This window comes from Phodopus roborovskii, unplaced genomic scaffold (genome assembly GCF_943737965.1).
Source record: "Phodopus roborovskii unplaced genomic scaffold, PHOROB, whole genome shotgun sequence".
Taxonomy (NCBI): domain Eukaryota; kingdom Metazoa; phylum Chordata; class Mammalia; order Rodentia; family Cricetidae; genus Phodopus; species Phodopus roborovskii.
The window spans coordinates 6,759,318-6,785,569 of record NW_026126636.1 but is presented as its reverse complement, the minus strand read 5'-3'; the positions used below and the strand labels follow the sequence as shown (position 1 = coordinate 6,785,569).

Sequence of the window (26,252 nt, the reverse complement as noted above, 5' to 3'; positions counted from 1 at the left end):
GTGTATAATCCCAACACTTAAGAGGTTGAGGCAAGAAGATGGCTGGGAGGTCAAGGGCAGCCTGAACTGCCCGGGCTAAAGACCCTCTCAAAGGGGGGCTGGGGGGGTCTGGCAATAATGTTCACTGAGTAAAGATGCTTGTTGCCAACTTTAGTGACCTGAGTTCAATCCCCAGAAGCCACACTGTGGAGGAAGAGACTCGCACAAGTTGTCCTCCGACTTCCACATGTGTGCCTTGACGCGCATGTGCACCCCCAATGTGAAGTTGTGATTTTAAGGGGAGGTGGGCTGAGCTGCAGGGGGTCTGGGTGTTCCCCTGCTGCTACTGTCCGCTCACCTTCACTCCCGCCCCTGGCCGTCCGGTGGCCACGCTCGTCTCCAACCTTGTTTTTGCTGCTACCTTTTCTTGATCTCCTCATCGATGATGCCCATAAGTTTCTTCAAACCGGACTCATCCACAAACCCATCACCTTTCTGGGTACGGAGGAGAAAGAGTCCAGACATGATTCCATCCTTCCAGTACCCCCAACCCTACCTTCTGATCCCTTCCAGCCCTCTTGTCCAGAATCACCTTCTTGGAATGGACCAGCTTCCCGTCCACAAACACTTCAAACTCCCCTGTTATCTGGGAAGCTCTTTCCTCCTCCTGACAAGGGAATGTCGTGGGTGGAGGAGGCTGGGAGAGCTCTTCCAAACCCTCAGGGGTCTGGGAACCCTGACCACCCCTTCTCCCCAGGGTACCGGGACACTTACAAACTCCAGAAGGTTCGGGAATTGATGTTCCAGGGTCTTTTTCAGAAGAATGTACTGAGAGGGAAAAGATGGGGTCATGGGGTCACAGGAGAGGAAACAGGGACCCCTTCCAGTCCTCGCATCACAGGCTCCGTTAAACTCTGGAGAAGAAACGACTCACCCGAAGGCCATAGCTTCAGAGGCCACTGGAAGCAGAGGGAACGGGGAGAGGTGGAGAGAGATAAGGGGAGACATCATAGTGGCAATGGGCCTGAGTCAGACCCCCGCCCTGCCCTGCTTGGCGCACCCCACCCACCCAAGGTACCATCTCAGGGGGGAAAAGCCACCACCCTCTCCTAGTCCTCAAGTGGCTACAAAACTGTCCCCATCCTTCATCCCTTGTCCCCACCTTGTCCAGCTACAGAACCCTTCCAGCAGAGCCCATACTGAGCTGTGCCGCCTAGGGCCTTGGTACCGCAGGTAGCTGCACAATATTCCTCCCCCGGGATGTGCGTAGCTCTTCTTCATTCCTTCCCGTCGCCTCCTCAGTGAGGCCTCGACCCTCCCACGTCTTCCTGTGCATCCTAGCTATGGCCTAGTGCCTGCCCTACACACTAGCACTGCAGCCTCACAGGATAGGAATCTCTGTCGTGTTCAATGCTCAGTGCCTGGTGTCCACCTGATGAGCTTTTTTAAAAAGCAGCTGTTGAGCCAGATGTGGTAGTGTATACTTTAATCCGAACACTTGGGAGGCAGAAGTGGGAGGATCTCTGGGTCCAAGGCCAGCCTGGGCTACGTGGTGAGTTCCAGGACAATCAGGCAGGGCTACACAGAGAAACCCCTGTCTAAGAAGATGAAGAGGAGGAAGAGGAGGAGGAGGAACCAGGAGAGATGGGAGAGTGCAGGGAACCAAGCTTGACGAGAGGAGAAAAAGACATCATGGGACAGGAGAAGTCAGAATGAGCCGATAGAAAGGGCCTGGCGGAGCCAGAGGAAGGAAGAGACACGGAGTCTTCCGGAGCAGGAGAGGCATGGGGAAGACAGCCCTGACCCAGTCCTACTCAACCCCGTCCCGGGTCACGCTTAAGCCTGAGGCCGCCCCTGAGAGCTGCATCCAGGCTCTCCAGCTCTTGTTTCTCAGCTGCTCAGCAGCCAAAGCAAGTGAGGCGGTTCAGCAGACCATTTCCAGGACCACTCAGGACCCTCAGAGTGCAGTGAAGGGGGGAATGGGGATCCCCAGTCATAGGAGTCAATAGATGAATCGGATGGACGGATGGATGGATGGATGAGAATGCAGTTTAGAGCCAGCAAGCACACAAATATTGAATGGATGGAGGTCAATGAATGGAGGTCAGCCAATCAGTGCAGTGCTACTGCCAATCATAGGAATGGATGATGAGTAAGAGTCGATGCACGCAGGAAGTTGAGAGGCGGGACTCATGAGATCAATGACTTTAGTCTGGCTGCCAGGATGGTAAATGCCCATCGATGAACGGTTAAAAAGCGAGTGACCACATCTCAGTTGTTCGTACAGATGTTTGAAGGAATAGGAGACAATGAATGAAGCTCAAAGACAGTAAACATGCAAATGGAGTGAATGAATGACTGAATGAAGATCACAGTCAGAAATCACAGGGGGTCTGTGGGAGCCAGGGTGGGGAACTGAACATCGTTTTCTAACCCAGACAAGTGGGAGTCAGAACTCCGCGGGTCTGCCTCCCTGCTTAGGGCGCACCTGGGCCGGCACACCCCTGAGCCCCCACCCACCCGGCTTCGGCTTCACCGGTAGGTGGGGGGCCCTCACCAGTATGTCACACGAATCAAAATTCTGTTGACCGTTGGGAAGTTCTCGCTGGTCGAGGGGACCTCCTTGGTGGAGATGAGGCTGGGTGATGGGGAAAGTGTGGGGAGCTGATTCAGAGCAGACGCCTCCTTCAGCTGAGTGTCCAAGAACTGTAGTTCGGGGATGGGGTCCGGAGTGGGACCCAATGTACTGGATGCCATGTCATCGGAAGCCAAGGCGTCTAACTGAGGAGTGCAGTCCCGGACGGAGTCCAGTGTCTTGGAAGCCGTGGCAGTGAGCACCGGAAGGGGACCCTGGATGGCCTCTGCTAGGCTGTAGGTCGAGGGTTCCTGCATAGGATCCTTGGAGAGAGAGCTAGCACGCCTGGAAGAAGAGGGCTGAGCCACGGGTGAGGCCGAGTTCGGCAAGGACTCCCGTGCTAGTTTCGGAGTCCAAACTGGTGCTGGGGACCGCACCGGTGCTGGGGACCGCACCGGTGCTGGGGTTCGCACCAGTGCTGGGGACCGCACCGGTGCTGGAGTTCGCACTAGTGCTGGGGACCGCACCGGTGCTGGAGTTCGCACCAGTGCTGGGGTTCGCACCGGTGCTGGGGACCGGGCTGGAGCAGGAGTTGGGGATGGAGCAGAAGTTGGGGCTGGGGTTGGGGTTGGGGTTAGGATTGGGGCTGGGATTGGGGTTGGGATTGGGGCTGGGGTTGGGATTGGGGCTGGGGTTGGGATTGGGGCTGGGGTTGGGGTTGGGATTGGGGCTGGGGTTGGGATTGGGGCTGGGGTTGGGATTGGGGCTGGGGTTGGGATTGGGGCTGGGGTTGGGGCTGGGATTGGGGTTGGAGCTGGGGTTGGGAACCGGATTGGAGGAGGGGTCAGGACCCGGGCGGGACCCCGGACCGGGGCTGAGGTTCGGACCGGAGTTTGATTGTGGGCCGCGGTCGAGACCGGGATCCGGGTGGAAGTTCGGACCAGAGCCGGGTTCGAGGCTCTGACTGGGGTCGCGGTTCGGATGGGAGTTGGTGTCCGGGACGGTGTGTTTGCCCCGGCTGGGGAGGGAGCGGGGGTCCGCGCCTGGTTACTCATGGTGACCAGGTGAGACCCAGGTACCCCAGGCTGAGCGTCCCACCTAGCCCTGCTCCTTGAGCGAGGAGCGCATTCGCACCCCAGAGTTCTAAAACGGAAGCGACCCCAAGCAGGCACCGTTACACACCGAGTTCCAGTAAGGCGGAGATCACAGGGCTCGGTTCCTGGAGGAGGCGGTGCAGCTCTCAGATCTCTCTGAACAGATCCCTCCCCCACACTGTCCCCACCACCTTGCACAGGAAGCACATGCTTCCCGGAGTTTCCAATGCGCCCTTTGCGCTGGGGATTCCGAGCGCGGAGCATCTCTGCCTGCCCTGCTTCCAGCCAATAGTAGGAGACCACACTCACTATCAAATAGTGACAGCCTGAAGCCAGCAGAGCAGGGGAGGAGGAAACCAGGACCCATAGGATCCCAGGGAGGAAGCACGGGTTCTGCAGAGAACCTCTGAGAATAGGATACAGATACAAGATCCCGAGGAAAAAAAATAGCCCCACACAAATGATGGAATTTACACACAACCAGAAGCTGCAGCGACTCTCAGACCAAATTGTGGGTGCCGGCAGCCTGTGGTTTCACCACTCTGAGAAGGGTCCCTGAAGGCTGACAAGATGAGGACCTGTTTTCATGCTGTAGCCCAGCAACTAGAACAGGAAGACCTTGTTGTGGGACCTGAGTTGGTGAGGTAAAAGTGGGAAACTTGCTGTAGCTGGTTTTGTTTTGTTTTGCTCTACTCGTTGGGGACCCAGCACCCAGCTCTCAAATAAATACCCAGAAACTTATTCTTACCTATGAATGCCAGGCCTTAGCTTGACTTGTTTCTAGCCAGCTTTTCTAACTTAAATCATCCCGTCTCTCTTCAACTATGTGTTGCCTCTGGGCTTTTTACTTTTTTATATCTCTCCTTCCTTCTTACCCCGTGGCTGACTGTGTGGCTGGCTAGCTGCCCCCCCCCCCCGTGTTCTCTCCTTTTTTCTTGGCTCCCTCTTCTCTAGAGTTCTATTTATTCTCTCTGCCTGCCAGGCCTTCTTCTCTCTCCTGCCAGTCTGCTCTTTATTAGACCGATCAGGTGTCTTAGGCAGGCAAAGTAACACAGCTTCACGGAGTACAAATGCAACATAAAAGAATGCAGCTCATCTTTGCATCATTATGCAAATGTTCCACAGCACAAAGGAATGTAGCACATCCTAAACTAATATTCTACAACAGCTTGCACCAAGTAAGGGGTTACATTTGGGACCTGGAGTGTAGGCAAGAACCAGAGGTGACAAGGGTTGGAACCATGTAAGCCAGACAGACTTCACTCTGAGGCCACGGGACTCACAGGGTGATTTAGGGGATGTGGCCACTTAGTAGAGTTTTCATAGCACTCACAACGCCTGGGGGTCAAGCCCTAGAACAGATCGTGAGGACACAGAACTGTAGTAGTCCCAGCACTCAGGAGATAGAGGCAGGTGGGCCAAAAGTTCAAGTTGACTTCCAGGTGGTGGCAGCAACACGCCACTTGGGAGCACTTGGGAGGCGGAGACTGGAGGATCTCTGTGAGTTTGAAGCCAGCCTGGTCTATGGAGCAAGTTCCAGGACAGGCTCCAAAGCTACACAGAGAAACCCTGTCTCAAAAAAACAAAAAAAGTTCAAAATCACTCTCAGGTACATATAAAAAAACTCAGGATGGGTATGACCCTGATACCCTGTGGGATTCCAGTCTCGCCCTTAGCTTTTGGGCAGTATTTCTACGACAGGCAGCATACTTCCTGATAAGTGTGTGTGTGTGTGTGTGTGTCCATGGCGATAATAGGGATGATAGCTCAGCCTTGGGAGGGTGATTAACTATGTCTGCCTGACCAAGATGCCATGGAAACTGGGCTTCTGAATGCATGAGTGCCTCTTGATGTGCAGCATCCCTTGTCCACTATCACATATTGTTGCCAGGAGAAGTCACTGCAATCTGCGTCTCCACCATCGAGGACACCCAGATGTTTGTGCTAAAAAAACTTAGATGGCCCCTGGCCCATGCCCGACTTCTACTTGGCTGTTTTAAATTTATTTTTGTCTTGGTTTGCTTTCTGTTGTCTTTGAGAAATAGCCTTGCTATATAACCTAGGCTGGCCTTGAACTTAGAATCCTCATGCTGGCCTTGAAAACAAAGAGACTCATCTGCCACTGCCTCCCAGGTATTGGGATTACAGCCCGCCTGTGACACCATACCAGACTCCCTTGGCTGATTTTAATCTATCTTTCTCCTGTGCTGCCATAGCCATGAGCCAAATTTTAATGGCCTCTTCTATCAAAGGATCAAGCCTGGCCCAGGGAGTGGTGCATGCCTGTAATTCCCAACATGAAGAAGCAGAAGCCAGAAAGTTGTGGCAAATTTGATGCTAGCTTGGTTTACGATTCAGTGGTCCTCAGCCTTTCTAGTGCAGTGACCCTTTAGTGCAGCTCCTCATGTTGTGGTGACCCCCAACCATAACACTATTTCATTTTAACTTCACAACTATAATTTTGATGCTGTTATGAATCATAATGTAAATATCTGATATGCAGGGTGTCTGATGTGTGACCCTGTGAAAGGGTCATTTGACCCCTAAGGGAGTTTGGACCCACATATTGAGAACAGCTGGTTTGCATAATAAGTTCCAAGCCATAGCATCTTGTCTCAATTTAAAAAAAAAAAAAAAATCCCAGCATGGTGTCACTTGACTTTAACCCCAGTACTTGGGAGGCAGAGGCAGGTTGATCTCCGAGTTCGAGGGCAGCCAGCCTGGTCTACAGAGTGAGTTCCAGGACAGCCAGTGGCTACACAGACAGACCCTGTCTGGAGAAAACCAAAACAAGAAACAAAAACAAAAAAATGTCTATTATTCTCCCTACAAGACAGAGCTCCTCCTTAATTCCAACAGCAAAAAGAAAGTTCTCGGCCTGAAGTAATTGATCAAAATAAGAGCCTTTATAGATGTCTCTTGGGAGATGAGAAAAATTAGGTTATAAATAAACATTATGTACAGCTTCCAACAGCACACTTCCCAGCAGCGTCCAGTCAGCGTGGGGAGCAGAGACCGCGTACCACAAAGCAAAGGAAAACATTCGGGCTCCAACTCCAGGCGAGGACAGAGAAGGGGAAGGGTTATGCCTGGAAAACACGAGATGGGAAAGAAGCATTAGAGGAGGGATGGGATTAGGGGCTGCCTCAGAGCCTGATGCCCAAGGCCTGGAGCACGAGAACCTGGGACTCAACTACCTCTCGAGCATAAATGGAAGGGGCCGGTATGACATAAATGGATCGGGAGTCTCCGTCTTCAGAGTGACTCCAGTCAGCCGAACTGTGGGAGGAGAGAAAGCAGGGATGATTCAGACCCCATGAATATTCCGGGGTTTTTTGTTTGTTTGTTTGTTTGTTTTGTTTTTCCACACCCATCAAAGAGGGGAACCGTGCAATAACCCCATCAGAGGAAGCCTAGAACATCGGGATAAGATGCACTAAGAAAGATGCATCGAGGAATTAGGCCAATCACACTGGCCATAGTGACAAAGTGCGCCACCCTCACCTGGGGCCATCCCCAGCACCGTCCTGTATCCTCAGATTGTTGAGTGCATCCGGGAGCGTGTGGACCGAAGGCTCCCGGGCCCCAGACATCAAGCGAGTCCCGGTATCCCGGCCGGGCCCTCGGCGGCGCACGTGGACAAGCAAGAGTGCGGCGCCGGCCAAGCCCGCAGCCGCCAGCAGCCCCAAAGCGGGAGGCAGAAGGAAGCGCTGCGGGTCGGCCTGCCTCAGGCTCCGCGGGGCCGCGGGCACCGCGTCCGCGCCGTCGGGGTGCACCGCGAACTCGCATCTCACGCCCATGTAGCCGGGCGCGCAGGCGCAGACGAGGCCGGAGAAGTGGGCGTAGCAGCGGCCTCCGTGCGCGCAGGGGCGAGAGGCGCAGGGGTCGGCGCGCTCCCGACAGTCGCGCCCGCCGAAGCCCAGCGCGCACGAGCAGCGCCGCACGCCGCCGCCGCCCTCCACGCACGTGCCGCCGTTGGCACAGGCGCGGCCTGCGCAGTCGTCCAGGTGGCGCTCGCAGCGCGGCCCGGCGAAGCCCGCGCGACAGCGGCAGCGCAGGGCGTGACCCAGGTCCAGGCAGAGGCCGCCTGCGGGGAAGCGGGGTCAGCATCAGCACTCCCCGGTCCCCTCCCTACCCCCGTGGCTCCTCCGCCCGCCTGACTTTAAAATTGCATCCCAAGAGCCCCGTCTTTGAGTCAGCTGGCCCTCGCCCATGCTTCTGAAATTTTGAACAGGTCTCCGTATGTAGGTAGCCTTGAACATGGGGTCCTCCAGCATCCTCCTCCCAAATCCCGGGCTACAAGTGCAGGCCATCAAGCAAGGTTGTCCGTGACTATTTCTGCCTCGTCCTTTCTTCCTCCTTCCTTTTCTCCCCTCTACCAATACCTTTTCCTCCAGCTCTCTCTCTGTCTCTCTCTCTGTGTCTCTCTCTCTCTCTCTCTCCCATAGGCCCTCTCTTCCGGGAAGCACCCTCACTTTTCCTGCGGTTCAGCCCTATGCCCTGTGCCCTCATCACAGCCCCATGCCTCTGAGTTCTGAGGGAGCAAACAACGAGGGGCCCCTGAGATAAGGCATCTGCAGGAACTTGCGAAGGGCACAGTCTAGGACTGTCCCTCCGGCTGCTCATTCCAAACAATGGTTTGGTTTGGTTTCATGTTTGAGACATGAGCTCAATATTAGTCCAGGCTAGCTTCAAACTTACGATCCTCTGGCCTCTGCCTCCGGAGTGCTAGAATTAACTATACAACCATGCTCAAGTGCGAACAGTATTTCGGCATCACCCATCTACTAGACTCTTTGCGTCCACGGCCTCGTTCAACCCTTTGGTTGGTTTGGGGTATTTTGAGATGGCCATGAAGCCCAGGCTGGCCTGAAGCTTATTGTATAGCCCATAATGACCTTGAACTCCTGATCCTCTGCCTCTGCCTTCTAGAGTGCAGGATTTATAGGTATGGGCCAATATGCCCAGTGTGGCCTCATCTAACCATACCTGTGTCAAATCAGGGTTCTCCCTGCCCTGGTCAGACTCTTCCTGTAACTCCATCTCAAGGAAAAACCAAGAGCGAGTACCTTCCCAGCAAGTGCCCAGGGTCGGCCGGGTCCACGCCTGACCTCTGTTCTGACCACACTGGCCTCCCTCCTGATCCACAACACACTGAGCACGGTCAGCTCCAAATCAGCAGGGATTTGGGGCTCCCTCTCTACTACACCCTCAATGCGTAAATCAAGGCCTGACAGGCAGACAGTTCTCAACAAATGCCTATGAGATGGTTATTCTGCCTGTCTCATAGAATGGACTAGGCAGAGAGGGAAGAGGTCATGCCCCCAGGACGTAGGGCCACACAGGACATAGAGGTAGGAGTCCCACCCGGGGCCCTCAGAGACCCGACTCCCATCTCTCCCCCCCAGCTCTGTAACCCTCCCCCACCCCTGGCCACTCTGCTTGCCCACCTCACCATTCTGACATGGCTGCAGGCTACACCGGTCCACCCTCTTCTCACAGTTGGAGCCTTGGAAACCAGGTGGGCAATGACAGACATAGGCAGAGTCGGGCTCCTCGCCACCAACACACAAGCCGCCGTTGAAGCAGGGTCCATCAGCACACGTCACCCCGCTCACCTCACATCGAAGCCCATAAAATCCCCGGGGACAGGTGCACTCAAACGAGCCGGAGGTTTCCTGAACAGAGACAGGTTGGCTTTGGGCAGGAGGCTCCTTGGAGCCAAATCCCTTCCTTCTCTTTGTCCAGCCCCACGTCCCAGGGTACAGGGCTTCCCCAGGAGTGTAGCCCGCATGCCCTTCGATCTACTCCATGCTGTTGTTTCTGCACGTGGACGCCCAGAAAACCGTCCCCACCACGCCTGTGCCTTCCATATGGCACCCACCTGTCCTGCCCACCCACACACACACACACACACACACACACACACACCAGCTCTATGCTCACTTCCCTCATGAAAACAATTTTAAAAGACAGAGTCTCCGCTTGGAGCTCAGAATGGCCTGGAACTCAGGATCCTCAGGGTTCCGAGTGCTGGGACTACAAGAGTCAGCCACCATGCCACCCCTAGGAAGGTTTCTTTCTTACCCCCTACTTGAAGACCAAACTCGGCACCCTTCATGTACAAAACAAGTAATCAACCACCGAGCTACAGTCCTAACCCCCCACAAAACTCCTTTGTGTGTTAGGGATTGAACCCTGGGCCTCTCAAATGTTAAGAAAGTACTGGATTCCTGAGCTAAGACCCCAAACATCAGTGGTGGACTCTGGGCAAGTGCACTATCTCTGAGCCACACCCCCAGCTCCTTATTGGAGAATTCTAGGCAGGCCCTCCTCTGCTGATCCATGCATGCCCCCAGCCCTTCCCTGGTAAATTCTAGCAGGGGCTTGTACCACTACAGCGGTTGCATCTCCAGCAATGAAGGCTCATTAAGCTCCCCCCTCCTCCCCGCCCCTCTCTCTGTGTGTGTCTCATCCTTAAGGTCAGCATCAGAAAGCCCGCTCACCGGATTCTAATCTTCCAGCATTTCCTTCCCAGCTCTGTAGCTCTGCTCCTCTGCTCTCTCCATGCCTCTTTCCAATCCTGCCCCCTCTACTTGGCTCCTGTTGGCCCAGCCCAGTCCTCAGGAAGCATTGCCTGATACTGATGCCACCACCCTTCCTATGCGCCCCGACCCCAACCTTCAACTCACAGTGGCCCCACGGGACTCCGTTATTGCCACTTACACACGTTGCGACACTGCCCACTTACTTTTTGCTCTTCAATGCCATTCCCATACCCTAATCCTACTTCAAGGTCTGAGATGCAGCCAGGACACCTCCAGGAAGTCTTCCCAGATAGCTGCTACCTGGCTGCGGTTACAATGTTACAGATCCCAGAGAGGGGGTGCTCTGTAAAAAGTCCTAATTAGGCCAGACATGCGTAATCCTAGCACTCAAGGTGGCTGAGGCAGGAAAATTAGAAGTTCTGGACCAGCCTGAGTTATTCAAAGTGCTTGTCAGGGTTACACAGCTAGAACCTATCTCAAAGAAATCGGTATGGGGTGGATTTGCCAGGCGTGGTAGCACACTCCTTTGAACCCAGTGCTCATGAAGCCTAGATAGAGCTCTGTGAGTTCAAGACCAGCCAGGTCTACAAAGTGAGCTCTAAGCCAGCCTAGAGAACATGAGCACCTGAAGTTAGATTCCCCAGCACGCATTCGAAAAGCGGGCTTGGTGGTGCACATCTGGAATCCCCGGTAGAGGTGAAGGGAAAACTGGCCCGACCGTTCAGCCCACCTGCCTGCTCTATGCTCAGCGGGAGTCCATGTCTCCAAAACTTAAGCGGAGAGTGATAGACACTGCTGCCTGGTCTCCCCCCCCCCACACACACACACAATACAGATGAGGTCAGAAAGAGATACTGACACTACAGCTGCCCCCATTGGTACATGGGTTCCCATCACAGGGCCCAGGCCCAGGTAAAAGGCATCCAGCACTGGCAGGACCTGGGACCCTGGAGCTGAGGCAGCTGCTGGTGGAGACAGGGACAGTGCAGAGCGGTCCAGTCCAGCCCTCTAGGCAATGGCATTCATCAGGCTCTTCACAGTAGCCATGCTCAGGGCTGCAGCCTTCTCGGCATATGGCTGCGGGAGGCAGAGGAAAAGCACAGAGAACAAGATATGAATGCTAGAGCCGGCTGAGACCCAGGGCCCTCCGTTCCCTGAAGGAGACGATGGGATGTGGGAGGGGACTGGGATCCGCGCTTAAGCAAGAAGGGCAGGGGAGAGAGAGAGCCATGTAGAGGGGACTCACGCCGGGCTTCGCACTCTTCTGGGAAAGGCGCGCAGGGGAGCAGTCCCGGGCCGCACCGCGAGGGGGCGCTGCGCGGGCGGCACAGGCGCACACAGGCGGCCCCTACAGCCGGCGGCTCGCAGCGCGCGCGGTAGGAGAAGTGTAGCTCCCACGCGCCTGCGCGTTGTACGTCGCGGGCCCACGGGCCCCCAGCAGCCAGGCGTCTGCGGCCGGCCACGCGTGCTAGCAGGTTCCAGGCGGGCCCTGCGGAGTGAATGGAGGGCGCTGGGACTCAGGGCATCCCCACCACTCCTTATCTAGCCCTGGGAGTTCCTTGTCCTCAGGAGGAGAATGATAAAAGCCCTCCATAGTAAGCCTGCCTGTCCCCTCCCCAATGCACCCAGGGACCTGCATGTCACACGTCATCTCAGACCTGTGTTTGCGCCAGAATGCTTGAACATTAAGAGACCTTTAAACATCTTGTAACGTCAATATCTATGGACAGTGTCTCTGGTAGTGAGGGAGGTCATAGCGCTCCCCCAAGGTCTCCCGGTGTGTGGTGGCTTCTGCTCATGCCTGTAATCCCAGCAGAAGCCTCAAGAGCAAAAGGTCAGGCAGATGGATGGTCAGCCCCTGGTATGAATAAGGGGACCTTATCTAGAAAGGCTGAGAAAAAACAAGCCCAAAGCCGTGATTCATGTTAATAACATCAGCACTCAGGAGGCTGAGGCAGGAGAATGGTGAATTCTAGGACAGCCTGGGCTACACCTCAAGTTCAAGGCCTGTCTACATTGTCCCAGACCCTGTTTCAAGAAGGAAGAGGAGGAGGAGAAGAAAAACTTAAAATTCAAGCCCAGCATAGGGGCACTCTGTAATCCTAGTGTTTGGGAGATAGATGGGGAGGGCCAGAAATTCAAGACCACTTCAGTTATATGGCAATTTCCAGGCCAGCCTGGACTACACATTGTTTCAAATACAAAGCCAGGGCTGAGGAGATGGCTCCACAGTACTGCCCCTGGTGGAATTTACCGGTGAGGGATAGGGGCAAGGCTCAAGGGTAGAGCCTATGCTATGCTTAAGCTATGCCTAGCTTATGGGGAGTCCTGCTCCATTATAAAAGGCAAGATAAAATAAATGGATTTTGGAGCATAGGTTTAGAACTCAGCACCACCTCCTAGGAGCTATGATGACATCATAGGCTCAGCAGTCCCTTGGAGGCAGCTGCATGTCTGTCCTGAACCCCCTGAAATCCGCCCCCCCCCCCCCCCCCCGCATCGCCCCTGCCCAGCAAAGGCTGAAGACACTCACCTCCAGCCCGCTCTCCCGGCTGCTCTCTCCAAGTTTCAATGATGAGGGAGAAGGTACCCTGGTGGGATGAGGAAGGGAGGGAAGGAAAAATGGAGGCTAGTGGTCAGAGAAGCCTCTCAGTGAGGACCAGGACACAGCGTGGAGTCTGGAAGCCAGTTCTGGGCCTAAGCAAGGGAGCATCCCCAGGAACCAGCCACATTTGGCCTCATTCCAGATACCTATTGAGTCCCTCAAAAGACATCATTGTGGGAGTTGTGTTTGCACACGCCTGTAAGTCCAGCACTCAGGAGGCTGAGGTAGGAGGGTTTCAAATTAGAGGTCAGGTTGGGATACCTAGAAAGACCCTGCCCAAAAAGAAAGTACCAGGATGTACCCACCTCACAGGTGAGGAAATTAAGTACAGAAAAAGTAAAGTCCCAAAACTTGTCTAAATTCCAATTATGGGCCTGCTCCTTTCTAAGCTCTGCAGGGTGCAGGGATGGATACTAGCGTTCTGAGGGGACCTAACGAGGCAGGTCCCAACCAGAAGAATTGAGGTTGAAAATAGGAGAGATTAGGGGAATCCCAAGAAAGCACTTGGGAGGACCCCCGTGTGCAAGGAGATCTAGAATAAAGACAAAGCCCCCCCCCAAAAAAAATCCAGCCTGCTGGATTGCATGCCTATAAATCCAGAATTTAGTTGGGAGATGGGGTGTGGGTGTGGAGGCAAGAGAATCGGGAATTTAAGACCAGACTCAGGAACATAGTGAGCTCAAAGACAGCCAGGCCCGTCTCTAAAAACAAAGCACAGGATGGGAAGATAATTCCAGACACTGCCAGAAAGCCTGAAAGCCTGAGTTCAATCCCTGGATTCCACAGAACTATGACTCCCGCAAATTGTCCTATGATATCCACATGTCGCTGTGGCACATGCGTGTCCCCCCTCCCCCAACTAAACACATACATACATAACCAAACAAACAAAACCACAAAGAGATGCGAATCCCAGTCTTTAGATGTCCCCAAGAGATCTGGGAACGTGGGTTCCAGAGCTAGTTAAGGCTGTGGGACACGAGAGCATGTGAGAGCTAGGGGACAGAAGGAGGTAGAGGTCTGGGTGTCAGGGCTGAGCTCACCGGCCAGGCATCGCGGAAGGGTACACGTACGAGACCGTCGGGCAGCGGCAGGGCAGCGGCAGGAACTCCAGGCTGCTCTGTGTAGACGGGGCCACGCGTGCTCAGCGCTGCGCCCAGGGCGCACAGGGACTCGGCGGCCTCCTGGGAGACCCCCGGCTTCAAGCAGACCCTGAAGAAGAGGCGGCAAGGGCCTCGGGCGTGGCAGGGGGACCGCGGGGCTCCGGGGCCTGGTCCTGGCCCGAAAGAAAGAATCTGCAGCTCGAAGACACCGGCCGGTAGTACCTGGGACAGAGAGAACCACACAGGGTTAAGGGACATGGGGGGGGGGGGAATCTAGACATTTGCCCCACGAAACCTCCTTAGGTTTTAGCCCGACCCCATCTGTCCCTTCTTTTCTGAATCCCGCTGTGTCTGACCTGGGGAAGGAGAAAAACCAGGATCAGCGTCTGGGAAAGCAGAGCCACCTGCAGGGAAACCATTGCTTTGGGGGACAGGATGGGAGCTAGCCTCCAGTCACAGCTGCTGGATCTCAAAGCCTTATATCTCAGGGGACGCCCCGCCCCCTCAGCCAGCCTCCTGGCTCCTGGGGATCTAGGGAAAGAGGGTCGTAGGGGAAGGGACATGGGAACTCTATGTGGGCGATTTGGCTGGCGAGGTTCATCCCGAGTGGGACTGCGGGCGTCAATCTGAAAGTGACTGGCGTTGAACCTCTCTGTGTGTGTGCCCTGTGTTACAGGGAAGATCTACTGGAAGATGAACTGGCTTTGTGTGTTTTGGGGAGGGGGGGTGATGTGGCTCAACGGGTGTAGACAGTTAACAAGGATTCAGGGTTTGTAAAGAATTCCAAGATTCTGTGTGCTCCCGAGTGGGAGAGTTTTAGTACAGGTGACTTTACTTTGTGGCTGTGAGCATTCCTTTCTATCGTGTAAGTAATTATGTGAGGTCCTGTCCCACTGCGCAGGAGGTCATAAGTCGTGTTTGGGAGGCCCACGGATGCAGCTCTGAGTATACTCGATGAAGATCCTGGGTTCTTTATGGAAGGCCCTATGTATGCATACATGCGTGTTTCCCTTCTCAAAACAAAGCCTCTCTACCCCAAATCTAGCGTCACCAGACCCACCAGACGCCAGGCCAGGAGCCTCGCCTCGGAGGGGCCTCCCAGCTGTATGTAAATGTCGCCATCTGCCGGGCGGACGCGCCCCTCCCCCTCGGGCCGCAGCTGGGCCTCCCGTTTGGGCTCAGGAAGGTGTGAGGGGCAAACGGACAGGAAATGAGTCTTCAGACACTAGGGGCCGGCTCTCCATCCCAGATGAATGTAGCCCCCACACACACCCAAGGGGGAGGTGGGGAAGGCAGGAGCCCCTTAGTGTTCCTGGATCCAGGCAAATTAAGCCACTTAGGTGTAGATGCCCCCAGTCTCTGGTCATAGTGTTTTGGTGGTAGGGGCTGAGCAAAGTTGCTTAAATGGAGGAAACCCATCATAACCCATCACACACACACACACCAGTAAACAATAAGTTAATACTCAGAGCGAATACTCTTAGGGAAGACACAGTTGCACCTATACCCAACGTTTCTCTTGTAGAGAGGAAGCAACTCTAGTCCTGCTCAGGAATTATTCAGTAGAAAGAGCCATTGGTGGGCAGGTGGGGCAGGCCCCTAACCCCAACACTGCAGAGCACAGGCAGGATAATCAGGAGAAAGAGGCCAGTCTGGTCTCCATGAAGCCTTTGTCAAAAACAATGCAACACTTACCACAAAAACCCACCACACCCGGCTTTGCCTCACTCACAAGGCTGTGGGTTCAGCCAGTCCCCAGCATTGTAAACTCGACCACTAGACAAGTTAGTGTTTCCCGAACTGTGTCACACAGGAAGCAGACTTTAAGGGACTTGTGAAACAGAGGCGACATCGCGCTACGGTCTGAAGCATGAGAAGGACCCCTGGGGAGAATGCAGGGTGTGCAGCGATTGCAAAGGCCTGGGCTGACCATGCCTGCACATTCCGCCATCCCTGGAGCTTTCTCATTTCATTCCAGGCTCCGCTCTCACATACTCTCCCAAGGGGCCTTCCAGATTATCCCATCTAATTTAGAACAGCATCTTCTGTTGTTTTGGCAGCTTAGCCAGGGTGCTTGCCTCCAAGCCTGTGACTTGTGTTTTATCCCTGTGATCCACATGACAAAGAATTGATCCCAAATGCTGTCCTCTGACCACATAGGTGGTGCTGCACGTGCCTACCCACCCTACTCCTGTACAGATAATAATGTAAAATAATAAGATGGCATCTCCAAAACCCCAAACCACTGCTCCTCACCTTTTTTCTCTCTCTCTCTTTCCTTTTGTGCTGAAGATCGACCATTCCTCATGCCCATTAGGCAAGCACTCCATGACTGAGCTACACTCCCAGCTGCTCTTCAGTATTTTGAGACTAAGTTACTTAGGCTGGCCTAAAACCTCCCATCCTCCTGCCTGTTTCCTGAGTAGCTAGAATTACAGGCTTGTGTGTTTACCCTGCCCCTTTTAAAGATTTTTATCCATGACTGCTCTACATGTATACCCACCATATTCTATTACTGATGGTTGTGAGCCACCATGTGGTTGCTGGGAATTGAACTCAGGACCTCTGGAAGAGCAGCCAGTGCTCTTAACCACTGAGCCATCTCCAGCCCCCATGCCCTGCCCTCCTTTTCATCTTTATGTTGCCTGTACTCTGTCTCCCGGAAGATACAGCAGCACAGTGGGGCTGTGCCTCCCGTCATCCTTATTCACCGCTGTCTTCCGGGTATCTCCACCAGCTGGTGCCAGCAAGTACTGAAGCCAACTAGTGCAATGAAACTGGAACTGAATTCCCAGAGGACAAAGATGCTCAGGCCTTGCCCAAGGGCTTCTGAGTGGTGGGACCTGGGAGACCCTGTGGCAGGGTGTGGGGAAGGGACCTGGTTATACACAAATGACTTCCACAACAAAGCAGTCCTTCAGCACAGGGTGCTTGGGGTTAAATTCCCAAGCCCCATCTGATGGGCATTGTCTCAGGACTTCTGCACCTATGCCCAGTTCTTTCCAACACTGTGAATGGACAGGGACACAGGGTCCAGTTAGCACCAAGGTCAAGGGAGACACCTGAAGCAGGCAGCGCCCCAAGTACCAGAGTCCTGATCTCCAGGGCAATGGAGGAAACACATCTTCCTTATGCTGCAAGAAACAGACTCAAGTCACATTTCAAATCCATTACAAAAGGGTGTGTGAGACATGGCTGTAATCCCAGTACTCAAGAGGCTGAGGCAGGAAGACCACTCGAGGTCAGAACCAGTTTGAGCTACATAGCAAGACTGCCTCAAACACAATGGCCTCCTCAGAGGGTACTGTGGGACAGTCAGTGTGCCCCTACTCCAGCAGGAGGGCAAGTTCCCTCCATCCACAACCCACTCCACCCAGAGTTTGTCACACCAAACTCTGTCCCAGTACTACTCCTTTAGACACACAGCCTCCAGATGCAAAACATCCTTACAACAGGGAATCTTAGTCAGATGTGGTGGCACACAACTTTACTCGAAGCACTCTGAGGCAGAGGGAGGCTGTTCTCTGTGAGGTGGTACCCAGCTTGGTCTACATAGCAAGTTCCAGGCCAGCAAGTTACACCGTGTATCCTGTCTTACATTTTGCTTGTGAGCCTAGCCCTGAGCCATCTCTCCAGCCCAGTGAAGCCCTGTCTTAGGAAAAGTAAAGGGAGGGTTTTCAGGACGTGATGGGACACTCCTCTGTACTGCCCAGTTCCCCAGGCTGGGAATTTTGGTGTTACTTATAATCCTCTTTGCATCTTGCTACATGTCTGTCTTAAGTGCTGAAATCACAGCCCTATCGGTGTTGAAGCATGTGAGTTCCAGTTCTGGGTTCAAATCCAAGGCCTTTGATCTCTTGACTGGTTATTTAGCCTCTCTGGAGGTCAGTTTCTCCATCTCTAAACAGTTCTTTTAAGATTTATTTTTTGAGGGCTGGAGAGATGGCTCAGCTGTTAAGGGCACTGGCTGCTCTTTCAGAGGTCCTGAGTTCAATTCTCAGCACCCACATGGTGGCTCGAAACCATCTATCCACTGATCTGGTGTCCTCCTCTGGCCCACCCCTTTAATCCCAGTTCTTGCGAGGCAGAGGCAGGCAGATCTCTGAGTTCAAGGACAGCCTGGTCTACAAAGTGGGTTCCAGGCCAGTCAGAGCTACACAGAGAAACCCTGTCTTGGGAAGAAGATAAATAAATTTACATTGTGTTTGCGTATGAGTGGACACATGAGTACAGGTGTCTATGGAGACCAGAAGTGTACATCCAATCCCTTGGAGCTGGAATTGACAAGCAGTTCTGAGCTACCCAACATGGTGCTGGGAGCTGAAGTGGGGTCATCTGAAAGAGCAGTGTGTGTTCTTGACTGCTGATTGAGCTGCCTGGCCCCAATGATCGTCCTTTTTCATATGGATGCTTTGTCAATGCACCAGATATAGTGATACAGTTCTTATGGATCCCCCAGGATTGTGAGCTGCCTTGTGAGTGCTGGTCATCTGGTTAGGCAGCCAGATGACTGCTGAGCCATGTCCAGCCCACCAGAGTTCTCGTGCAGGGGCCACAAACCTTAGGCAAGGTACCTCTGTCTTAGTTTCCTCCTGTCTGGAGTGTCCATTTTGTCCCTTCGCCAAGCTCTGCTCCAGGCAGCATCTAGTGTTGGCCCAGCTTAAACTATAACGCTGCTTTTACAAACTGAAGCAGTGTGTGTGTTAGCAGCTTAGACTCTGCACTCTAGACGGTTTAAATGTCCTGGTGCTAGCAGCATAGAGGGAAGGGTAGTGCCATACACAGCTATGCTATTCAAAGCAGAAGCTAGTGGACACACATGGCTGGGGGCTGCCTCAAACCAACAAACCAAAATCCCACGACAGAGAGAGAGAGAGAGAAAAAAAAAAAAAAACCAACAATGGCTCAGCAGGGGAAAAGAACTTCTCACTCAGTAACAACTACAGGTTCATCTCCAAGACCCATATGGTAGAACCGATTCCCAAGTTGTCTTCTCACACGCACGCACACACACACACACACACACACACACACAATTGATCCAGATCAGGATAGGGCTCGCTCGTAGTGCCTGGCTTGGCATGTATCAGCTGTACATTTCATCCCTAATACCACCGAGATAATAAAAAACAATAAAACTAGAGAAATCCAGTGTGTTTTTGAAACCCTGATTTCTAGCAGGACACAGTGGTACACACCTCCAGTCCCAGCTACTCAGGACATCTGCTTAAGCCTAGGAACTCCAGGCGAGCCTGAGCTATGTAGTAAGAACTAGTCTTCAAAAGAAGAAAAACCAGGGGGCATAGTTGCCTACCCCTTTAATCCCAGCACTTGGAAGCAGAGGCAGGCAGATCTGAGATCAACACCAGCTAGGTCTATACAGAGAGACCTTGTCTTCAGAAAAAATAAATAAATAAATCCCGCCTTCTGACGCCTATGAAGAGCTCCAGGACTCCGGGAGCTCCTTCCCAAGGAACCACAAGCAGCAGCTAAGCCGAGCAGCCCTTGAGATGGGGTCGTTTCTGGCTCTCCAGAGGCCACACTTCTCTTTATTTCCAAAATAGCACACAAGGAATCCAGAGCCAGAGAGAGGCTTTTCTCTGCAGCTTACACAGTAAGTGGGAAGACATGGCACAGCAGCAGCCAGGCTCCCAACCTCTCAGGCTGGCAAGAGCCCGGATCCAGCAAGGCCTCCCTGTGCCTGGTGGCGGTGGTCAGTCACTGTGGATGATGACCTGAGTCCCGGACCTCACCCCAACGCCCCATCTGGACTCTCTGGACACAGGCATTGTGGCATCTGGGATGCGCTTTATTGGACACGTGGTGATCCAAGCCTTGCTCTGTGAGGACTGGGGCCTGAGGAAGCCTAGCATCAGGGCTGCTTGGAGCGAGGCCACAGGCGGCTGGTGAGTGAACCAAGGAAGAGGCCCTGCTTGCTGGACTTGGAGAGCTCGGCCAGGCGCTGCTGCTCCTCCTGGGGTTGGGGAACAGAAAAAGACAAGAGTCAGCACCGACACAGAAGCCTGCCTTCCTTTAGACTCAGGCCCAGTATAGAACGCGAGTCCACAGGGAAGATCCAGACCCTCGCAAGAGCAACTCAGGGCCCCGGGGTGCCGGGCTAGCACAGTGAAAAACAATACTGACAGGTGTGGGAAACCCAGCATCAGAAGACTGAGGCAGGAGGACTGAGCGGTTAAGGCCAGGCTGAACTAGGTGTGAGATGTCGTCTCAAAACAAAACCAATGAAGCACTCTCCCAGACTGAAGCTAAGCGCACACATCCCTACAGACTGGCTCTAAACCCACAGTCCACCACAAAGGCCCCAGAGCCACCCAAGGCCACGAAGGACTTATCTCGCGCACTATTTCCTGTCTCCCCTTCTAGCACGGGCTGTAAGATCATTAGAACAGCCTACAAGGCAGGCTGTGTGAGAACCCCACGTGCTCAAGTGCACAGACATCCCGCAGACACAGAGGCAGCTGCTCCTGGACACCTACTTCTTCTGGAAGCCTCAAAAGTGAAGAGTGGGGATCAGAGCCTAACCTGCTCAAGCCGGCTCTGCCGCTGTTTGAATGCTTCCAATGGGTCATCCTCTAGGGCATAGTGCTCCAGCACAGTCCGGACATCCTCCACTTGGTTCAGTGCGATGGCTGTAGGCACAACAGGTAGAGGGTGCTGGTTAGTCAGGCCGCAGCATGGCCCAGGGTCAAGGTCGCATGCCCTGGGATGCTGTCAATGCGGCCCCACGCTTTGATGGGACTGCTCCAAACACGCCCAAACAGCCCCTAAGCAGAATGTCTGGGCATCTGGAAAAGTCCAGAAGACTCCAGGATACTCCTCCACACTAATGACAAGGCAGAATCAAGTGTCTGCCACTGACTTCAGGGTCAAGGGTTCTGGATCAGACACCAGAGGTCAGTCTCACTCTTGAGGAAGGCAGACAGGTCCAGCAAGACCCGGTCATCTGAGTTGCCGTCCCAGGGCCGCAGGGCGACACCATTGTAGGGCTGTAGCCGAAAGGCTTCCTTCTTGCAGTCCACGACTACTACTCGTGCTGGGTCCCGATTCAGACACGAAATGTCCTGGAAGTAGGTGTTATGGATCAGGGATCATCAGTGCCCTCTCTGCTGATCGCAGAGGGGACAGACAGACAGGCACAGCATCATACACTTGGGTCGTCATGGCTTGCAGAGTCTCCCAAATACAAGGTGTGGAGGGTGACCTCAGGCTTCTGGGAAACTGGGGAGCTGGTCATATGGACGCCTAAGCCAGGCCTCTCTGGTAGGTTCAATGCCTACCCCAGGTCTGTGAAGGCTACAACTAAGGCCAACTACAACTCAGGGGTTACAAGGCCCTTGTCGAAGCCCAAGTTCCACTGTGCAATGTCATAAACCCTCAAGTCACCAAGACACAGGAGAGAACCCAACAACACAGTTAGTAGGGGCCTGGACATGTCACAGATTCCACGACAGTCCCAAGCACAGTCTCTTAGAAGCCATTTACAGCTCCAGAAACAAAGCCTGTGCCCCTCGCCCAAGCCAGAAGCAAACACCCTTTCCCTTGGCAGTATAGACAGCCCGAAATCCATCCCAGAGGCGCATCGTGACCCCCACATGGCACCTTCACGTGGTGTCCCTCCATGTATCTGGTGGCGTCCCGGAACAGCCGATAAGAGATGAAGCCGTGGGGATCCACACTGTCAATGAGTGGGAATGCAGTCTGCAAGGGTGGAGGGAGTGTGAGGCTGGGCCCCGGGCCCGTGGCTCACCCACCTGTCACTCCGGCTCAGGGCCTCACCATGCCAGTCTCTGACGTGAAGATGACGATTTCATACAGAGGAGCAAGCTGTTGGAACAAGGTCTCGATGCCTGGACGCTTCTTAAACCTCCAGCCAGTGGCCAGCTGCAGAGCCAGTGAGGACAGGGGGTGTTGAGACCAGAAAGCCCCAAGGGTCAAGACCTAGCCTGAGGGTCCCTGAGCAGGCTTCTGTTTGCTCTTGGGGGTTTGGGAGCATGCGGCGGGGCCTTGCTCATGTGGCACATCTACTCCTAGCCAAGGCACTATGTCTGACAACCTAAAGTAGGTACCAAAGGACACAGGGCAGCAGGGGAACACACAGCAGAGTCAGGCTGAACCCCACCACTCCCGACCCAGCTTCCCAAGTGGACCTCAACCCACTGCCTTCCGCAGGACACACCGACCACTCCGGGTGCAGGAGGACCCCGGTGAGCTCCAGGACCAGTGTATAGGGTGGCTGGTAGTAGGGCTCTCGCAGAGGGTCTGGGAGAAGGCAGGGGCTGGTGGGCTCGATGATCATCTGCAGGACAGGACAGGTTGCTCACATTTAGAAACAGAGCTGGGCATGGGGGATGAGGACTGAGCCCAGCGCCCCACACAGACTCACCTGTCTGTAATCTTTGAAATATTTGTATGTCCGGCGCAACTGCTGAACCAAAATTGGATCTGGAACACGGGGCACGAGGGTTGCAAAGTAAGCTACTGCCCCACCTCTCGGACAGACCAGTTTATTTTCTATTTCTTCACTTACACAACAAACATAGACTTCTTAAGGGAAAGTAGATAGAACTCCCAAGAGTGGGAAGGTTAAGGAAGGGTACCTGTTTTACTGTTTTCTTAGATAAGCCTTCATGTGGCTGAGATCTGTCTTGAACCCCTGATCCCCCTGCCTCTACTTCCCCAGTACTGAGATTACTGGCATGCACTAGCAAGCCCAGCTTTAAGCACAGACTTAGTCTAACTGGACCCAAACGAGTCTGCACACACCCTGTTGTGTCTAATGTAAAGGCAACTAATTCTGGGAGAGCCAGGGCTGTTACACAGGGAAACCCCGTCTCGGTGATGCAGATGAGTGGGAGAGCCCTTTCTAGCACCAATCTTCCAACCTCAGCACCCACTGTCCTAATAAAAACCATCGTCGACAGAAGAGGCCAAGGTGAACACTCTTGGCTAAATGAACATATGACTTCTTGGAAATGCCTTAATGTGGCATTTCTAATCTAGCTCTGTCTATGGGCCTGCCTCTTAAAAGTCTCAATGTTGAAGCCAGTTTAACCAGAAAACACACTGTAACCTCTCATGTCTACCTGCCCAATTTGAGTAATTAATTTGCTTAAACCAGGGGATGGTGGAGCACACCTTTAATCCCCGCCCCTGGGAGCCAGAGACAAGGGGATCTCTTGTGAGTTTGAGGCTAGCCTGGTCTACATAGTGAATTCCAGAACAGGCAGGAATATATAGAGAAATCCTGTCTCAAAAACAAATAAATAAGAAAAAGAATAAATAAATAAAACCAAAACACCAGGGGACTTGAAATCTGTCCAGTTAAAAGAACAGGCTCACTCACCTGCCTGGTATAAACCAGTGAAACAATCAGAGCTTGTACTTGCTGTTTACACACCTTCCTTCCATACACACAGGGGGCTTTCTGGACCCACCAACTTCACTTTCTCTCAGGAGAGGTCAGCTAAAATTCACAGCTACTCTACCATCTAATTTATCAGAAGATCCTCACCAAACTCTGGTGAACCTGGGGTGTGTTTGGAGAAGGGTGGCCCAGACACTGAGAGCCATTGTTTTAGAAATGAGACATGGGGTGGGGTAGGGACTTCAGGATTTTTAAACTAACAAACAAACAAACAAACACAAACAAACAAAAGGTTGTCATAAAAGGTCAGGGACGGGGCTGGAGAGATGGCTCAGAGGTTAAGAGCACTGGTTACTCTTCCAAAGGTCCTGAGTTCAATTCCCAGCAACCACATGGTGGCTCACAGCCATCTGTAATTGGGTCTGGTGCCCTCTTCTGGTGTTGAAGCAGACATGTAAGCAGAGCATTGTAAACACAATAAATAAAAGATTGCTTTAAAAAAAAAAAAAAAAAAAAAAAAAAAAAAAAAAAAAAGGTCAGGGACGCAGATGCCCAGATCTAAGGCCCAGGAAGCCTTGTGTCTGGGAGGGTCTGCTGAGGCTCCCTGCCCCCATCTGTTCCTGACCATCTGCTCCAGGCCGAGGGGCTTTTGTTATGTCCCTCCCCCAAGCCATCTAATTGTTGCACCTCCATGAAAGGAGGGGTTGGGGCACAGACGGGGGAGGGGGAGCGCTCTAAACAAACAGCAGAGAAGGGGGCACCAGGGACTCCCAAGTCTGTGTAATCACTCACCATTGTCGAATTCATCAGGGATCTGGGAGAGAAAAGGAAAGGTTTGGAATGGCAGAGGGAGGGCCCCACCCAGTCCATCCACTCGAGGAGCTCCAGGCTGAGTAGGCAAAGGTCCCAGGGAGGAAGGGGGGGTCTCACTTCAGACTAGAACCAACCAAAAGCAACCCACACCAGCACCTCTGGGTCTGACGCCCCTCACCTTGGTACCATTTTCATCCACAGAGTTGTTTCCTGCAAGGGAGACAGAAACGGATGAGAGAAACTGGAGTCGGGTCTGCTGGCATTCCAATACATTTAAGAGAAGGTGGGCTAGCCAGGGAATGAACGGGGAGGTTTCACAGTAGAAATCTGGGGCCCAACAAGCCAGGCGTATGTCTCTCACCAAAGATATAGACGATGCTGACAGTCCCACCGGCCCCAAGCAAACCAGCAAGCCAGAGAGCAACTTTTTTGGCATAGCTGGGGCCTTCTGAGCCTGGCTGATGCTGTGGCCCCTGGGCCTTTGGGCCTCCACGGCTGGCGATCTCAGCAACCTGAGTGGAGGGAAGGAGGCGAGGTCAGGTACGAGAGAAACAGCAGGAGGCTCTCTCTGACCTCTAATTTGGTCCGGGTAGAGTGAAGATCAAGGGCCAGGAAGCGGACATACACAGAGCCCTGGAACGGAAAAGTGTGTCCTTGGAGGGGATTCAGTTACAAGGCTGGTGCTCAAAACTGAACTGTCCAGACGATCACAGGGGTTCAAGGGCTGACGGGGCCAGACTGCCCGAGACCCTGGAAGCCAACAGGACTGCGGGGTCTGCAGCCAGGGAGAGTGGGGCAAGGGACGGCAGGGAGAGAAGAGACAGAGGGCGCACGAGGGACAGGAGAAGCAGTTAAGACATCGGGACACCCGGGGCCCAGAGCGCAGGGGTGTGAAGAGAAGGGATCGGGGTGCAGGCCGGCTGGCTCGCTCCGGCCTCCCCCGCTCGCCGGCCCCGATGAATGGCTGCAGGGCCCGCGAGGCCAGCCTGGGACCCCGCTCCCCAGCCCCGGTCAGCGCCCTGAGACGCGGCGTTCCGGCCTCGCCGGGCTGCGAGGGAAACTTAGGGAGCAGCCCCCGACGCGGGGCGCCGAGCCCGGCGCGGCTCACCTGCTCTGGGGCGCGAGGAGGCGGCGGCGCCACCCGCGTGCACAGTCCCCGCGCGCCGCCCCGGAGCCCGCTCCGCAAGCGCGAGAACAGCGCCGCCGAGGCCGCCATCTTGCGCTGACGCCGCGCGGCCCCGCCCACCCGCTCGCTCGCTCCCGCCCCAGGCGGGCGCTGCGACCAATGGGATCGCTGAGCTACGGGCGTGGGGACGGGAAGGCGAGAGGGACAAAAAGGCTGTGGGCGGAGTCCCTTGGGTGCGCTTCTAGCTGACCTCAGGCGCAGTAATCGGGAATCCTGTCACCTGGCACCACGCCCCCGGGGCCCCGAAGGACCTCCGCCTTCCAGTCGCTCGGACGTAGGCATTCACCTCTCATCCTCAGAGGTGGCCCGAGGCTCGGAAAGCGAGCTGAACCGGCAGCCCTCACCTCACTTTTTTTTCACGTGGATCAGGAGGCTGAATCGGGCTTCTCTTCAGATCACTTTTTACCCCCGTCTACCGTGAGTTTCTAGAAAGGACTGGAGAGCCCACCACTCACTTGGATTCACTCACCCAAAGGAGCAGTGCGTGCTGACTGAGAGTGAATGAAACATCAGTGATTTTGAGGTACAGGAAGACACCATGAATGCTCCCCCAAGTTGTTTTTAATGGGGGAAAAAAGCCAGGTTTTTACATTTAAACTTAAAAAAAATACTAAGATAGTAAAAATACAAAGTCGGGTAGAGGAATTCAGAGAAATGTTATTTCTGGGGAGGAAAGAAACGGATTGGGGTTCTTTCTGTTAAACTGCACGTATGTTTGAGTGTGTGCACCCTCGTGCCTCAGGGTGTGGAGGATGTAAGACACTTTCAAGAATCAGTTCCCTCCTTCCAACACGGGGGACCAGGAATCAAACCTGGCTCTTTTGAACCAAGGCTGTCTCCCTTATGGTTGACTTGGAGGAAAGGTCTCCAAAGGCGGTGGTTAGGACACTGCTTTGACATAGTGAGTTCTTGTTGGCCTTACATACTGGCTGTAGGGGACACAGGTCTTCATGATATATCTGAA

General features: G+C 53.9%; 3 protein-coding genes across 3 annotated transcripts; all 3 read right to left on the bottom strand.

Moving 5' to 3' along the window:
* Window positions 1-365: 365 nt before the first annotated feature.
* Selenov (selenoprotein V) lies at window positions 366-3,669 on the bottom strand. The gene is made up of 6 exons (XM_051207660.1): window positions 3,335-3,669; window positions 2,537-3,022; window positions 914-938; window positions 754-807; window positions 572-646; window positions 366-474 (listed from the first exon to the last, which is right to left on the bottom strand). Exons 1-6 carry the CDS (start codon window positions 3,607-3,609, stop codon window positions 397-399), a joined length of 993 nt encoding a protein of 330 aa, XP_051063617.1. The 5' UTR covers window positions 3,610-3,669; the 3' UTR covers window positions 366-396.
* Window positions 3,670-6,664: 2,995 nt separating this feature from the next.
* Window positions 6,665-15,756, bottom strand: Dll3 (delta like canonical Notch ligand 3). The gene is made up of 10 exons (XM_051207697.1): window positions 15,706-15,756; window positions 14,965-15,081; window positions 13,845-14,126; window positions 12,730-12,787; window positions 11,443-11,685; window positions 11,056-11,273; window positions 9,104-9,326; window positions 7,153-7,735; window positions 6,846-6,927; window positions 6,665-6,737 (listed from the first exon to the last, which is right to left on the bottom strand). The coding sequence occupies exons 1-10, from the start codon at window positions 15,754-15,756 to the stop codon at window positions 6,732-6,734; spliced, it is 1,863 nt and encodes a 620-aa protein (XP_051063654.1). The 3' UTR covers window positions 6,665-6,731.
* Window positions 15,757-19,422: 3,666 nt separating this feature from the next.
* Timm50 (translocase of inner mitochondrial membrane 50) lies at window positions 19,423-25,360 on the bottom strand. Its single transcript, XM_051207658.1, has 11 exons — window positions 25,211-25,360; window positions 24,464-24,614; window positions 24,281-24,312; window positions 24,082-24,103; window positions 22,309-22,367; window positions 22,102-22,221; window positions 21,702-21,806; window positions 21,525-21,623; window positions 20,830-20,986; window positions 20,448-20,554; window positions 19,423-19,878 (listed from the first exon to the last, which is right to left on the bottom strand). Exons 1-11 carry the CDS (start codon window positions 25,316-25,318, stop codon window positions 19,777-19,779), a joined length of 1,062 nt encoding a protein of 353 aa, XP_051063615.1. The 5' UTR covers window positions 25,319-25,360; the 3' UTR covers window positions 19,423-19,776.
* Between the last annotated feature and the right edge of the window lie 892 nt (window positions 25,361-26,252).

Excerpts from the sequence above, each read along its gene's own strand:
- Dll3 (XM_051207697.1), bottom strand. The coding sequence starts at position 15,756 with ATGTCGCCTCTGTTTCACAAGTCCCTTAAAGTCTGCTTCCTGTGTGAC. Across the intron at positions 11,686-12,729 it reads GCCGGGAGAGCGGGCTGGAG|GGCCCGCCTGGAACCTGCTA; the intron begins GTGAGTGTCTTC and ends TTCACTCCGCAG. Across the intron at positions 7,736-9,103 it reads CCTGCAGCCATGTCAGAATG|GCGGCCTCTGCCTGGACCTG; the intron begins GTGAGGTGGGCA and ends GCTTCCCCGCAG.
- Timm50 (XM_051207658.1), bottom strand. The coding sequence starts at position 25,318 with ATGGCGGCCTCGGCGGCGCTGTTCTCGCGCTTGCGGAGCGGGCTCCGG. Across the intron at positions 22,222-22,308 it reads ATTTCAAAGATTACAGACAG|ATGATCATCGAGCCCACCAG; the intron begins GTGAGTCTGTGT and ends CCTGTCCTGCAG. Across the intron at positions 21,624-21,701 it reads TCACGTCAGAGACTGGCATG|ACTGCATTCCCACTCATTGA; the intron begins GTGAGGCCCTGA and ends CCACCCTTGCAG.